Source organism: Schistocerca cancellata, chromosome 11 (assembly GCF_023864275.1).
Source record: "Schistocerca cancellata isolate TAMUIC-IGC-003103 chromosome 11, iqSchCanc2.1, whole genome shotgun sequence".
In the NCBI taxonomy this organism is placed as follows: domain Eukaryota; kingdom Metazoa; phylum Arthropoda; class Insecta; order Orthoptera; family Acrididae; genus Schistocerca; species Schistocerca cancellata.
The window spans coordinates 75215250-75231157 of NC_064636.1; the positions used below are offsets into that span (position 1 = coordinate 75215250).

Sequence of the window (15908 nt, forward strand, 5' to 3'; positions counted from 1 at the left end):
TTAGGCTTCCCTGGGGCACACCTGATGTTACGCTTGTTTCTGTTGAAGTCTCCCCAGTCAGGACGACATACTGCTCCCCGTCTGTTAGAAAACTTTCTACCCAACCGCGTATGTCATCGGATAGACTGTGAGCACACACTTTTAGGAGTAAGCGACAGTGCGGAGCTGAGTCGAACGCATTTCGAAAGTCAAGAAGTATGGCATCAGTCTGGGAGCCAGCATCTAGAGCCTGTTGTATATCATGCGCAAAGAAGGCCAGCTGTGTCTCGCATGACCCCTGTTTCCTAAAGCTGTGCTGGTTTCTGCAGACGAGCTTCTCAGATTCTAGAAAGATCATTATGTCTGAACACAAAACATGTTCCACGATTCTACAACAAATAGATGTCAGTGAAACTGGCCGGTAACTAAGTGCATCCGATTTTCTATCCTTTTTATAGACTGCTTATGCAATTCACGTTCCCAAATGGCGATGGAATTTCTATGGATGACAACGAGCCACATCACCAGGCCACAATTTTTCGCAGTCGGTTTGAAGAACGCAGTGGTCAATTCGAGCAAACGATTTGGCCATCCAGATCGCCCATGATGAATCCCATTGAAGATTCGAGAAACACAATCACGAGGTCAGTTCGTGCACCAAGTCCTGCACCAACAACAACTTTGCAATTATGGACAGCTGTCGAGGCAAATGGCTCAGTATTTCTGCAGGGGACTTCCGACGACTTCTCGAGTTGATGCCACGTCAAGTTGCGGCACTATGCCTGGAAGGTGGAGGTCGGAAACGATATTACGAGACATTCCACGATTTTTGTCACCTAAGTGTATTCCTGCTGATCGCATGTAAAATCTAATTTGACTATGTTTCGTTTAGTGAACTGTGTCATATATTTAATGTTTCCTTCCACAAGCATTTGGTTGTTACTGTACTTTTTTTTTAGGTGAGCGAGCACGGCAGCTTCCGTATGCTGCATAGCACCGTGTCCACTATTGCGCCTGCCGCACAGGCCTGTGATGTCGAGGGAATGTGTTGCACCACAATGCCTCAAAGATACTGTTCTCTTTTTACAATAATTTATTGTTAATTGTTTCTTGATTGAAGAGCTTATATATATAACTGGAATGCTTTTTATGTCATAGCGATGAAAAAAATAGTCATTAAATTTTTTCAGAGTTGACAGCCTTTCCTCGGATTTAGCTTGCTGCTTGAAAGAAAATGTCAAGGAAGAGGAACAATTAAGATGTATATATCTAAAAACAAAGATGATGAAATGTCTGCTTGTGTCTGTGTATATGCGGATGGATATGTGTGTGTGTGTGTGTGTGTGTGTGTGTGTGTGTGTGTGTGTGGGCGCGCGCGCAAGTGTATACCCATCCTTTTTTCCCCCTAAGGTAAGTCTTTCTGCTCCCGGGATTGGAATGACTCCTTACCCTCTCCCTTAAAACCCACATCCTTTCGTCTTTCCCTCTCCTTCCCTCTTTCCTGATGAAGCAGCTGTTGGTTGCGAAAGATAGAATTTTGTGTGTATGTTTGTGTTTGTTTGTGTGTCTATCGACCTGCCAGCGCTTTCATTGGTAAGTCACATCATCTTTGTTTTTAGATATATTTTTCCCACGTGGAATGTTTCCCTCTATTATATATGTATGCCTATGTATTCTTATTAACAATTGATACTTGCAAATGGAAACCTTTCATTGTAGAGGAGATCAAAAATACTAAGCAGGTTTGACATTTTATTTGCACGTGAAGTACCATGCTGCGGGATGATGTGTGTCTTCAACATGGGACGGTGATTACAGTCATCCAGTGAAAGGAAGTACCTGTGTGGATGCCAATATAGAAGTTCCTCGCATTGCCAACCCACTCCCCACTCTGCAGAAGCCCTGCCAGTCCTTGAAGAATACATTTGATTTTGATCAGACAAATGAAATGTTATTCTTTCTTTGGATAGACTTCTATGTAGAGGACTTGTGTTGAACATTATGACTTGACAGAAGTTTCATGTTATCCAGTTCAAGGGTGGGAATACAAAACATTTTACATGCCATTTTTCTTTCAAAACAGATTTTCAGGGCTGTTATGTTTTCATTACTCTGTTGCAAGCCTATAGACTTGATCCAGGTGACAAACTGTGGAGACAGACTTTCAAACATGAGTTAGTAGACGGCACACGGTATTTGTGCCAAGCTGTGCTTACGTCCAGGATTCCAAAATTTAAAAAGTATGAGAAGTTGTTTTTGTTGACTACAGTTCTACTAGTTGTATTTCTGTTCTTGTATTATCACAAATAAAATGTAGTGCCTCAGTTTTAATGGAACTTGGAACAAAAGCTTTCTTCCCACTATTTCTTGAAAACTGACATTTTTGAGACTGTGAATAAGTTGGTTCTTGGAAAAAAGCAAATGGCAAGCTGACACTGATGATAATGCTATTTATTCACACAAACAGTGCCATTACCAGTTTTAATTGACATCATCATCTGGCAAATCACTGAGATTACAGGGGTGTCCCAATAGTTGGTTTATAAGTTTGTAGCATTTTTGTTCTGTACATTAGTTTTCCAGTTGTTATGGATTCATTCATTGATTTTCATTTTTCATTTGTAGTTCACTGTTGCTGTTTTACATATTAACAATATTAAGAAAAGGACAGATTGCTACTCACTGTAAAGATGTGCGGTCTGAGCTGCTGGTGGTAGCAGTTATGTGTGCATAAGGTGTGTTTGCTTGCTTGTGCGTGTGCACGCGTGTGTGTGTGTGTGTGTGTGTGTGTGTGTGTGTGTGTGTGTGTTCATTGTTGAAGAAGCCTTTGGCCGAAACCTATAGTGTGTAGTTAGTCTTTTCGTTGTGCTTGCCACAAATCAACAGGTTATCTTTACATTGAGTAGCAATCTATCCTTCTTTCCTAATATTGTCAATATTCTGACCTGGACTTTAAATTTGTTTCAGTTTACATTTCGTTCATTCGGAAGTAGTGCATGGAACCGTGGACGCTAGAAAATGGAATGCCACACGGGAAAATCTGAACATATCTGAAATATTCTACTGTTCGAGTTCAATAAGAGGGATGATGGCAGGAAATATTTGTACTGTATATCAGGATTATGCTGTTTGACAGAGCACAGCAAGAAAATGATTTTCTTGTTTTGAGAAGGATTGTTTTGAAATTAGTGACACTCCATGTTCAGGAAGACCTAGGTTGGATGAAGATTGTTTAGATGCCTAAATCCACAATGATCCACACCAGTGTACTCGAAAACTTGCAAATGTGATAAACTATGATCATTCCACCATTGTGCAACATTTGCATGCAATGGAGAAGGGTAAAAAACTGGGTGTATGCGGACCACATGCTCTAACACTAAATCACAAAAATCAGTGGGTGGCAGTTTGTGCATCTCTGCTTGTTCATCATCAACTGGCTCGTGAACAGCACCGACCATTCCTATCCTGTATTGTTAGTAGTGATGAGAAATGGTGTCTTTATGCTAACGTAACGAAAGGAATGGGTGAGCCCAAACAAAGCAGTAACTTCTTGTACAAAGACTTGTGCGCATCCAAAAAGGTAATGTTATGCATCTGGCGGAACAGTGACTGTTTGGTGTTCTAACAATTACTTCCGTGAAGTATAACCATCACCACTGACACTTACTGTCAACAGCTCAGATGTCTTTCAGACGCAGTCTGGGAACAGCGACCAGGAAAGATGCATAAAGTGACGCTACTCCACAATAACGCCTGCTCGCATTCTGTTGGACTGACAAAAAGCACTATACAGTAGTCAGGTTGGGAAGTCATTCTGCACTCATCTTATTCCCCCAATCTTGGGCCCTCAGATTTGCATTTTTCTGCTGTCTATCGAACAACTTTCAATGAACTTCCTTTCCAGATGAAAGTGCACTGCGAACATGGTTCGACAAGTTCTTCACTTCTAAACCACACGATTTCTAGTCATGGAATCAAAAAGTTACCCCAGCATTGGCAGACTCTTGTAAATAGTCAAGGAGAGTGTATCATTGATGAATAGTCTCTGTTATTTATACCTGTTGTGTTATCAAATTCACCGACCCACTATATCTGAAGGGTAGCTGTCTCCCCACACCCCATGCCCCGTGCCCCCTGGCATGGGGCTTAGCACCCCATTGTAGGGGCAGACAGCCATTCGACTTTCAGCACATTTAGCCTTGCCCAGACTGGTGAAGTGTGAACTGCTGGGCACGGTCTTCGCACACAGCTGCTAGTGCAGAGATCTACGACGAAGCTTGTAACCTTTGTCCCTAATGACAAGATTGTCATGGAGCCCCATTTCAATTTGTTTAATAATGCTGTCTCAAAAGCCACAAGCCAGCACACCATTTCATGTTTTCTCACATTCTAGAGTATACCGGTCTTTGAGGTTGTGTTCTGACACTGCCGGCTTAGCTTTATGCCCCTGACGTACACATCTAGTGCGCCCCGTGCAGCATTATGAGATACATTGATTGCTATGTTTGCCTAATGTACTGGGAGCCACACTCACTGTTGATGTTTGTCCTTTACCAAGCCAAGCTTACCTTTCATTTCTTGTGGGCATCAAAAGGTTACTGAAGAATATCACTACCTTTGCAAAAGGAGGCCCAATAAGGGGGACATAGGTTAGTTGCTCTTTCTCTACTACTTCTTTGCAAAATTTGAAAACAAAAATGTTGTTTTCGGAGAGCTCTATTAAAAAATCAATTTAGATAAGGCTCCGTGACAATGTCACCAACAGGGATGACGGCTACCACACAGGTTTGGTACAGAGTACTGCACTTATTACGAGACCGTGCCCAGCAATAGAAGCTTTGCCAGTCTGGGCGAGACTCAACACTCTGAGAATTGAATGGCAGTTTGCCCCCACCACGAGATGTTGACTGCCACACTGGTGGGTACAGGGTGGGGAGAGGCAGCTGCCATGTAGGTATATGCATATGGGATGCCTACGTTATCTAGATACTTCACCACAAGCTGATGAGAGTGATAGACTCAAAATGTCACAGAATTTCAAAGCAGCCAGCCAGATGGAAGGCCAAGAAGATTTTATCAATTTTAATTTGTTGCTTTTGTTACTGATCCACAATGACAAATCACTAAATCTCAGGAAGAAAGATTTACTTCCCCACTGCTTTTACTACCCTATTTTCACACCCCTTGGAACAGTAAAGAAAACTTTTCTTACAAAAGAGCAAGGTTTTGGTTTCAAGTCCCATTCTGGTACACAGTTTTAATCTCGCAGGCAGTTTCAAAGCTTTTGTTACTAGATACTCTTCTTACATTCTAATTACATATCTCATCATGATATACTTAAACCCATCAACTGGAAAATTTCCCAATCCAATTCGGAAAGCAGCATAACAGCTTATCACACATCTAAGACAACCATTTAACTTGTAGAGAATAATCCAAGAACTAGTCACTTTTATGAATAATTAATTGGAGATCCATTGTCAGCTTTCAGAAGATTTACAAGTACTGCCCACTTTCATATCCAGATCACATGAACAGTTTGAACATCGCTTTCAGGTTACACGCCAGACTCTTTGTAAAAAAAAAAAAAAAAAAAAAAAAAAAAAAAAAAAAAAAAAAAAAAAATTGTATCTAAAGAAAAATCATTACTAAGTGAAGGAAATGAAATTGTTTCACTGTATACCATTACTTTCAATTCACGGTAATTCATGGTAACCAGTTGAGACGGGAACTTTAATGTAAGATGCAAAATGCCATATTTCACTGAGTTATTGACTAAATTTAAAAATTTAAAACGCTGTGACAATCTACTTATTAGATGTGTAATCTTATGTTAAAAGTTTAACACGACAAGGCCAGTATTACAGTTAGAAACTGTGTGTGTGTGTGTGTGTGTGTCACTTGAGACAGAGCATCTTTCAACTTACAACAAACTTTTTCTCAGTGACAAGCTACATATGATGATGATGATGATGATGATGATGACAGAAATAAAGTTTATCATTTACTACATTTTTGGAGTTCATACAATAAAACTTCAGCATCAAGCAACGCATTTTAATTTATTACTTCTTTACTACCGGCTCTATTCGCAACACACTTTTCCAACAGTACTTATGTATATCACTGAACATACCGGCATAATTATATCGTTGTGAGACATCAAACATTGAAATGAGTGGAAGAACTAGCTTTTGTCTTATAATGGAGCACAAATTATCCAGACTACAACTGCCTGCTGTTTAATAATGAGAGCTGTTAGCAGCTTCCAACAACAACAACTTTGAACAAAATTTCCACCCTTTCTTAATATTTCTCTCAGTTACATGCTCAACATCAAACTAGTAGCACATCAACTCATTTGTAAAGTAATCAGAAGTCTGAAGCTTTTTTATACATGGGAGTTTGATTCTTTTAGAATAAGGGGTAGACTGGTGTTGTACTAAACCATAAAGAAAAAATACAATAAATAAATTAAATTTTTTCTGAAAGATTGAACAGAATGTCTTAATGAAATTACAATGCAATCCAGACCTTTGTAGCTGCTTACAGCCACTGATAAACATCAACGAGGGCCGTTGAAAATGTGTGCCCTGACCAGGACTCAAGCCCGAGATCTCCTGCTCACATGGCAGATGTTCTATCGAGGACACAGAGGATAGTGAGACTGCAGGGGTTCGTGTCCTCGTTGGGGCACACATTTTCAACTGTCCCCGTTGATAATTATCAATGCCTGTAAGCAGCTACAAAGGTCTGGATTTCACTGTAATTTCATTCTTCAAGAGCTGTAAGATCACCAATCATGTCTGTTCTTCTGGACACCATATTTATATAAAATATCTTAAGTTGTGGGATGCACATCAATCATTCTAGAAGATCAACAGATCAAAACAGTGGCAACACTATGACTGATTAATTAATCAGAACTCATGATTTTGTAAATGAGAATTTGTTTTGAATTGGTGTCGTTGCATCACACAAACGTGCAGTTTATAGTAAAGAAGACACTGTTACTCACTGCCATCATTTGATAACTTATGCAATTTTATATCATAAATTGGAACATTGTACTGGGAAGCCTAACAACAAACAGCTGCGTACCAACACTGACAGCATTAAAAAAATAAAATACAAGATATAATTAATAAAAGAATCAGCAAAAAAGTGTGTTTTCCCCCGTAACCATGTTTCACCAAGTATCCACAGTGAGGTCAACAGAAATTATAGCAAAAAATTCAGGTATTTTGACAGAGCCTTCGTTAGTTGCATGCATAAAACTCTAACCTTGTAATCACAAGGTTACTAGTTCAATTCTTCTTTCTAGGTGTAACTTTTTTTTTACTTTTATCATATAGAGATGTTAATTAAAAACACTGAGCCATAATTTTTTTAAATAAACCAGCAACTTTTTATTTTAATTTACTAACTGCATCAAAATAGAAGTTTTCTTACTTAAAATTTTGTACAAAAATGTGAAATGTCTTCTTCTTAAATGAACCAGTAATGTAAACATCAATAATGCAGATTTTAATGTTTCATTTGTATCTTTTTATAATGTCCAGAAATAAAGTATTTCATTTTTTGTCATGTGTTGCATTTTGGTACCAAATTTTAATTTATTGTGAATACTCGGGTTATCACGCACCCAGCAACTGAAACTATAATTTGTGGGTTTATCAGAAAAGATGGGCACGGTATTTTGGCAAGCGATTACACTGCCATCAAGTTTGCTGATGAACTTATGGCTTAGGAGTGGAGCTGCTGGAGCAGCTCTCTCCCCCCCCCCCCCCCCCAACTGCTGCTCTGTCCAGGATCTGTGCCAAGAGGCAGGGGGGGGACACATTGGTGGCATCTCCCATAGTTGGTTCATTGAGAGATCTCCCCTCCCTCTTCTTAATCAGTCTAAGTGCAGGTTCCCAAACATTACCAACAATGTAGGCACTATCATGATTGATTAGCAGCTCAATTACTTGAATCTCTATTGATTCTTTAACGACACAGTCACAGAAGTTAAAAGCTTGAGTCAGCACCTTTGTATGGTAGTAATCCATTTTAATCAATTCTTTCAGTGCTGTGGACAAGTACAGGGCTATTACAAATGATTGAAGCGATTTCATAAATTCACTGCAGCTCCATTCATTGACATATGGTCACGACACACTACAGATACGTATAAAAACTCATAAAGTTTTGTTCGGCTGAAGCCGCACTTCAGGTTTCTGCCGCCAGAGCGCTCGAGAGCGCAGTGAGACAAAATGGCGACAGGAGCCGAGAAAGCGTATGTCGTGCTTGAAATGCACTCACATCAGTCAGTCATAACAGTGCAACGATACTTCAGGACGAAGTTCAACAAAGATCCACCAACTGCTAACTCCATTCGGCGATGGTATGTGCAGTTTAAAGCTTCTGGATGCCTCTGTAAGGGGAAATCGACGGGTCGGCCTGCAGTGAGCGAAGAAACTGTAGGACGCGTGCGGGCAAGTTTCACGCGTAGCCCGCGGAAGTCGACGAATAAAGCAAGCAGGGAGCTAAACGTACCACAGCCGACGGTTTGGAAAATCTTACGGAAAAGGCTAAAGCAGAAGCCTTACCGTTTACAATTGCTACAAACACTGACACCCGATGACAAAGTCAAACGCTTTGAATTTTCGGCGCGGTTGCAACAGCTCGTGGAAGAGGATGCGTTCAGTGCGAAACTTGTTTTCAGTGATTAAGCAACATTTTTTCTTAATGGTGAAGTGAACAGACACAATGTGCGAATCTGGGCGGTAGAGAATCCTCACGCATTCGTGCAGCAAATTCGCAATTCACCAAAAGTTAACGTGTTTTGTGCAATCTCACGGTTTAAAGTTTACGGCCCCTTTTTCTCCCGCGAAAAAAACGTTACAGGACACGTGTATCTGGACATGCTGGAAAATTGGCTCGTGCCACAACTGGAGACCGACAGCGCCGACTTCATCTTTCAACAGGATGGTGCTCCACCGCACTTCCATCACAATGTTCGGCATTTCTTAAGCAGGAGATTGGAAAACCGATGGATCGGTCCTGGTGGAGATCACGATCAGCAATTCGTGTCGTGGCCTCCATGCTCTCCCGACTTAACCCCATGCGATTTCTTTCTGTGGGGTTATGTGAAAGATTCAGTGTTTAAACCTCCTCTACCAAGAAATGTGCCGGAACTGCGAGCTCACATCAACAATGCTTTCGAACTCATTGATGGGGACATGCTGCGCCAAGTGTAGCAGGAACTTGATTATCGGCTTGATGTCTGCCGAATCACTAAAGGGGCGCATATCGAACATTTGTGAATGCATAGAAGAACTTTTTTAGTTTTTGTATGTGTGTGCAAAGCATTGTGAAAATATCTCAAATAATAAAGTTATTGTAGAGCTGTGAAATCGCTTCAATCATTTGTAATAACCCTGTATACACATCCTGCTACGACATTCCTCAGGAGCTGTGGACGTGTTTGTGAGAGCCACTTGGGTTCTCCTACATCGCCGTGGACTTCAGTATACATCTAAAGCCACTGACGCCATACTGCTGCGGACAAGTTACTTCCGTATCTGGTATCATTTTTAAAAAATCTCATTTTGATATCTAGAATCATTTATCAGATATCGTTATGATCACACCGTTTGCGATGGGCAAGTATGTGAACAGGCATGCTGCGCACCACCCTCCGTTGGATATAAAACACAATATCTTGAGAACAAAATGACATATCATTCTACTCCCCATTTTAAATAAAAATTCAATATCTTATCTACATTTCATTCACTGCAATGCATGAGCTAAAATCAACACTACACAAAGTTTATGCAACGCGTTTTTACCTCTGCAATATAAAATTTTGCACAATGTTTTATTTAATTTGACACAGTGCAGTAACTATGGCATTTAATGAAAAGAAATTCAGTCCTTTATTGAGTGAAGATATCAGACTGCAAGATGTTCAAAAACTAAATTTTTTCACCACATAGTTTTCTTAAAATTGGGTGATAAGTATTTCATACCAGCTGGCAAGTCTGCACAGACAGAAATGTGCGTGTCACACGCAACCACCCATCAGTTATAGAACTGCACAACTCGAGAAAACAATGAGATATCATTCTGCTCTCCATTTTAAATAAAATTTCAATATCTTACCTCAATTTCACTCACTGCAACTTATGAGCAAAAATCAACAATACACAAAGTTTATGAAATGCATTTTTACCTCTGGAAACTCTTCAAATTTCGCGTAATGTTTTACTTGATTCGCCACAGTAAGTGTGACAGACAACAAAAAGAAATTCAGTTGTTTATTGAGCAAAGACATAAGACTGTAAGATGTGAAAAAACAAATTTTTCTCCTTACAGTTTTCGAAAAACTGGATAATTAATAGTTTTCAAAAAATCGGATGGTAATTGTATCATATCAGCCAGAACACCATCTCCAAGCACCAGAACCAGCATTTAGTGAGTAGTACATCTGTACTGCACGGAATGCAGAGAGCATGTCTGTAGCAGCAGTAAAAAGTTAATTCCAAAAGGCAGGGGAGGAGATGGTCGATGTAGGGCGAGTGAAATGTAACAAGAAAGGGAGAGTTTCTGATGGCTGTGCTGAGTCCAGAAAACAGGTTACATTTCAAACAACTGTTAACCGGACACTGCTAGTGGAATCCCCCCCCCCCGAGTATTTTATTACAGTCGTCTTCTCATAGTTTCTCGATGATGACTGTTGTGTACATAGTTCCGCGTAGTCAGTGCGTACACAACTTTCCCACTAGAGCGCGCTCCACTGAGCACAACAGTGCAGGCGCAGCGCTCATCTGTCTCCGCACTACAAGATGGCGCTGCCTTAGAGACGGACCAAATTCTGCTTCCGCCGATCCGCGTATTAATATGTAATGCAGCCAATGAGATTGCTGCTAATGTACAACCTTTTCTCCTCGCGGATCACACTCGTGCAGTGATACCTGAATGCACGAGGTATTATAATGAGTGTACAGACCTCCGATTAGTCAGTCTGCATTTGTCTGCACTAGTCTGCACCAGTCTGTACCAGTCTATAGTCAAGTTTCAGTCTGCGCCTAATAAGATTATCATATTCCTGTACATAGCCATGAAGATAAATGTATAGACACTTTGTCAAGTATCAGAGATATGTGATTGACATACCAAGACCAAAGGAACTTCAGATTGTCAATTGTAAATAGCATCCAGAACCAAGTTAAGTAATTTTACGCTTGTTATTATTTTAATAAATGTTTGTGAAAATTAATCAAGTTATGTTTAAAGTTGGTCACCGTCAATCTGCTACTCTAAGCGTGCAAGTGGCATTTCTATCGTCTGACCCAACGGCAGAAGATAAACACGCCACGATACATATTGCTGACACTCACCTACTTCGTTAGAGTGACAAGTCAAATAATCTGATGGTGCGTGTACCGAAGGTCTTACAGTACACACACCACAATGATGATGATGATTGGTTTGTAGGGCGCTCAACTGCACTGTCATCAGCACCCGTACAAAATCCAAATTTTTACACAGTCCAATATTTTCACAATCCAATCTAGCCATTGTCATGAATGATGATGATGATGATGATGATGATGAGGAGGAGGAGGAGGAGGAGGAGGAGAACAATACAAACAATCCAGTTCCCAGGCAGAGAAAATCCCCAACCTGGCTGGGCATTGAACCTGGGACCCCGTGGTCCAGAGGCAGCAACGCTAGCCACCAGACCACGAGCTGTGGACATAGTTTTTCGATGCTGTGGACCTGCTGTGCAGGGCCACCAACACTCATCGTGTTGGCGGCTTCTGCTTGCAGAGGGTCAATGGCTATAAGAGAATTCTATAGTCTTCAAGCTATGAAATGATGTAACTGCCTTTTAAAGAACTCTTCTTTATTCTGCTGCTCTTATATAACATACATATACACTGGGTGAACAGATCACATATTAACAAAAACAACATTTTCAAAGTGAATATGGTAACATCACAGAAGAAAGTGACATTTCTCTTATGCTTTGTTCAGCTGTTTCTGGATGTTGGCACTGTGGACCACACCTCTTTCTCTCTGCCTTCACACTGCCAAATTCCGATATCAAATCATAAGCGACTGGTTCAGAGTACGCACAGACGCACGATCGCCACTGTGCTTTGCCGGCATTCTGTGCCCACACTTCTTACATCATCTCTGCACATATATCAACAAACAGAGCATGCAGTTGGAAGTTGTTTAGATACTGTCTATGTAAATAATGTTCTTACATAATTATCTTCTAAATATCCGACTGTAAGGAAGTGGTGGAACACGTTTTTCTGGATGAAGAATACGTATCACTGCAGGAGGAAACACTAGATGGTTCACCACCATTGCGCAGTGACCGCAAACAGAGTTGCAAGTTTGAGGAGGGAGAAAAGATAAAAACGCAATGCCAGCTCCTAAGCAGGCAGTTCATAAGTGGACCAGATAATGGCAACGTGGCTGCTTGCCGAAATATTGTGCTTCTCAGATACCGACATCTGGCCGTTCACCTGTCAACTATTTCTTGATGAGCCACACTGGGAGAAGCTGAAGAATCATGATAGATGTTAGCTACCATTTCTATCTGATATTAAACATAGAATGCAAATAGATTTTTTTTTTTAAATTACATGTAGTCAGAAATGAACCAAGGCCTAGGAATTACAAGGCTAGTACAGTACACATACATCAACAAGTTTCTGTTGAAAGCCTGGAATTTTTTTGAACTTAACAGTGTTGTTGTTGTTGTTGTTGTTGTTGTCGTTGTGGTCTTCAGTCCTGAGACTGGTTTGATGCAGCTCTCCATGCTACCCTATCCTGTGCAAGCTGCTTCATCTCCCAGTACCTACTGCAGCCTACATCCTTCTGAATCTGCTTAGTGTATTCATCTCTTGGTCTCCCTCTACGATTTTTACCCTCCACGCTGTCCTCCAGTACTAAATTGGTGATCCTTTGATGCCTCAGAACATGTCCTACCAACCGATCCCTTCTTCTAGTCAAGTTGTGCCACAAACTCCTCTTCTCCCCAATTCTATTCAATACCTCCTCATTAGTTACGTGACCTACCCATCTAATCTTCAGCATTCTTCTGTAGCACCACATTTCGAAAGCTTCTATTCTCTTGTTGTCTAAACTATTTATTGCCCATGTTTCACTTCCATACATGGCTACACTCCATACAAATACTTTGAGAAACGACTTCCTGACACTTAACAGTGCCAACCTCCAAATATTTAAAGTTTAATTTTTTAATGTTTTCAAGAAGTGTATAATACTGCTTTAGAAAATTGGTGTCTTTGACAGTGACATTCAAGTAGGAAAGTACTGAGGAGGTCTCCTTGTGAGTGTCAGGCTGCAAGTTTTATCCTTTCGCAGGACAGAGAAGGTGTACTGTAGAGACAGACAAGCAGGAGAGGCTAGGTTCCCACCTTGAAGAGGTAGTAGTAGACACGTTTGGTGTCGGCGTCCTCCTCGCGGTGCATGCTCATGAAGATGTTCTCCACGTCCACCACCATGCCCAGCAGCTGGTTCACCTCCTCCATAGACAGCGGAGGCTGCAGGTGGCTCACGTGGGTCTCTGCACACGAACACACACTAAATGACATTTTGTGTAAATGATCACTGGCAGCTGTAACATATTTGGCGAATCTAATTTATACTGTAACCACCGACATCAAGCAGTACTGTAGATGATGATACACAAAACTAACATACAACCAGACACATATGTAGGTTGGAACTGAAATAGTGGCAACACTGCTGTGGAGACACTACGCGATGTAATCTACACTCCTGGAAATGGAAAAAAGAACACATTGACACCGGTGTGTCAGACCCACCATATTTGCTCCGGACACTGCAAGAGGGCTGTACAAGCAATGATCACACGCACGGCACAGCGGACACACCAGGAACCGCGGTGTTGGCTGTCGAATGGCGCTAGCTGTGCAGCATTTGTGCACTGCCGCTGTCAGTGTCAGCTAGTTTGCCGTGGCATACGGAGCTCCATCGCAGTCTTTAACACTGGTAGCATGCCGCGACAGCGTGGACGTGAACCGTATGTGCAGTTGACGGACTTTGAGCGAGGGCGTATAGTGGGCATGCGGGAGGCCGGGTGGACGTACCGCCGAATTGCTCAACACGTGGGGCGTGAGGTCTCCACAGTACATCGATGTTGTCGCCAGTGGTCGGCGGAAGGTGCACGTGCCCGTCGACCTGGGACCGGACCGCAGCGACGCACGGATGCACGCCAAGGCCGTAGGATCCTACGCAGTGCCGTAGGGGACCGCACCGCCACTTCCCAGCAAATTAGGGACACTGTTGCTCCTGGGGTATCGGCGAGGACCATTCGCAACCGTCTCCATGAAGCTGGGCTACGGTCCCGCACACCGTTAGGCCGTCTTCCGCTCATGCCCCAACATCGTGCAGCCCGCCTCCAGTGGTGTCGCGACAGGCGTGAATGGAGGGACGAATGGAGACGTGTCGTATTCAGCGATGAGAGTCGCTTCTGCCTCGGTGCCAATGATGGTCGTATGCGTGTTTGGCGCCGTGCAGGTGAGCGCCACAATCAGGACTGCATACGACCGAGGCACACAGGGCCAACACCCGGCATCATGGTGTGGGGAGCGATCTCCTACACTGGCCGTACACCACTGGTGATCGTCGAGGGGACACTGAATAGTGCACAGTACATCCAAACCGTCATCGAACCCATCGTTCACCCATTCCTAGACCGGCAAGGGAACTTGCTGTTCCAACAGGACAATGCACGTCCGCATGTATCCCGTGCCACCCAACGTGCTCTAGAAGGTGTAAGTCAACTACCCTGGCCAGCAAGATCTCCGGATCTGTCCCCCACTGAGCATGTTTGGGACTGGATGAAGCGTCGTCTCACGCGGTCTGCACGTCCAGCACGAACGCTGGTCCAACTGAGGCGCCAGGTGGAAATAGCATGGCAAGCCATTCCACAGGACTACATCCAGCATCTCTACGATCGTCTCCATGGGAGAATAGCAGCCTGCATTGTTGCGAAAGGTGACTATACACTGTACTAATGCCAACATTGTGCATGCTCTGTTGCCTGTGTCTATGTGCCTGTGGTTCTGTCAGTGTGATCATGTGATGTATCTGACCCCAGGAATGTGTCAATAAAGTTTCCCCTTCCTGGGACAATGAATTCACGGTGTTCTTATTTCAATTTCCAGGAGTGTATTACCGTTGCTGATGCACACGTTGTCGACATACCTACCTTACCTCTGAGCAAATGGACTCGCCCGTCCCACGTCACCGGCACGCCCACAGTCGAGGGAAACACAGTCACTTGTGAGCGAGCAGTCTAACGTAACGGTGACACTGTGCTTTCGAAACAGGAACAACGGAGTTGGATCGAGACTGAGTGTGCCAGAGGTCGTACGGCACGACAGTGTCATCGAGGTCTTCGAGAGGTGTGCAGGGAATCTGCATGGCCGTACAGAACAGTGGCACATCGGGTAAAAGCCTTCTACAAAGGTCGGCAAACTGTGGCACACGTGCATCGGGCAGGTCATCCTAGCGTCTCTGAAGAAGACGTGCGTGCTGTTGCCGCATTAGTGGACAGTGATCGACGGCTTACGATTCGTGAGCTCGCCCACAAAACCGGATTAGTGCGTACAACTGTGCTTCACATCCTGAAGGAATACTCGGGCATGTGAAAAATTGCATCACAATGGATTCCGCACGACTTGACGGAAAAGCAGAAATGGAGGCGTTACAGTGCTACTCAGACACACTTGGAGTGCTACGAGTGCGGAGGAGAGGCTTTCTTATGCCGTATCGTAACACTGGATGAGACACGGGCCACATCATACGAGCCAAAAACTGAAACGCCAATCCAACGAGTGGTGTCATTATGGGTCGCTGCGAAAGTA

At 42.7% G+C, this 15908-nt stretch overlaps 1 protein-coding gene across 6 annotated transcripts in view; it reads right to left on the reverse strand.

Annotated features, from left to right (window-relative positions):
* Nucleotides 1-15908, reverse strand: part of LOC126108568 (histone acetyltransferase KAT2A) — a 432376-nt gene that overhangs the window by 268210 nt on the left and 148258 nt on the right. For all 6 annotated transcript variants that reach the window (XM_049913857.1, XM_049913859.1, XM_049913855.1 and 3 more), the window contains one exon: nt 13431-13579. In XM_049913857.1, coding sequence (XP_049769814.1) covers nt 13431-13579 — 149 coding nt within the window. The remainder of the gene's footprint in view (nt 1-13430; nt 13580-15908) is intronic.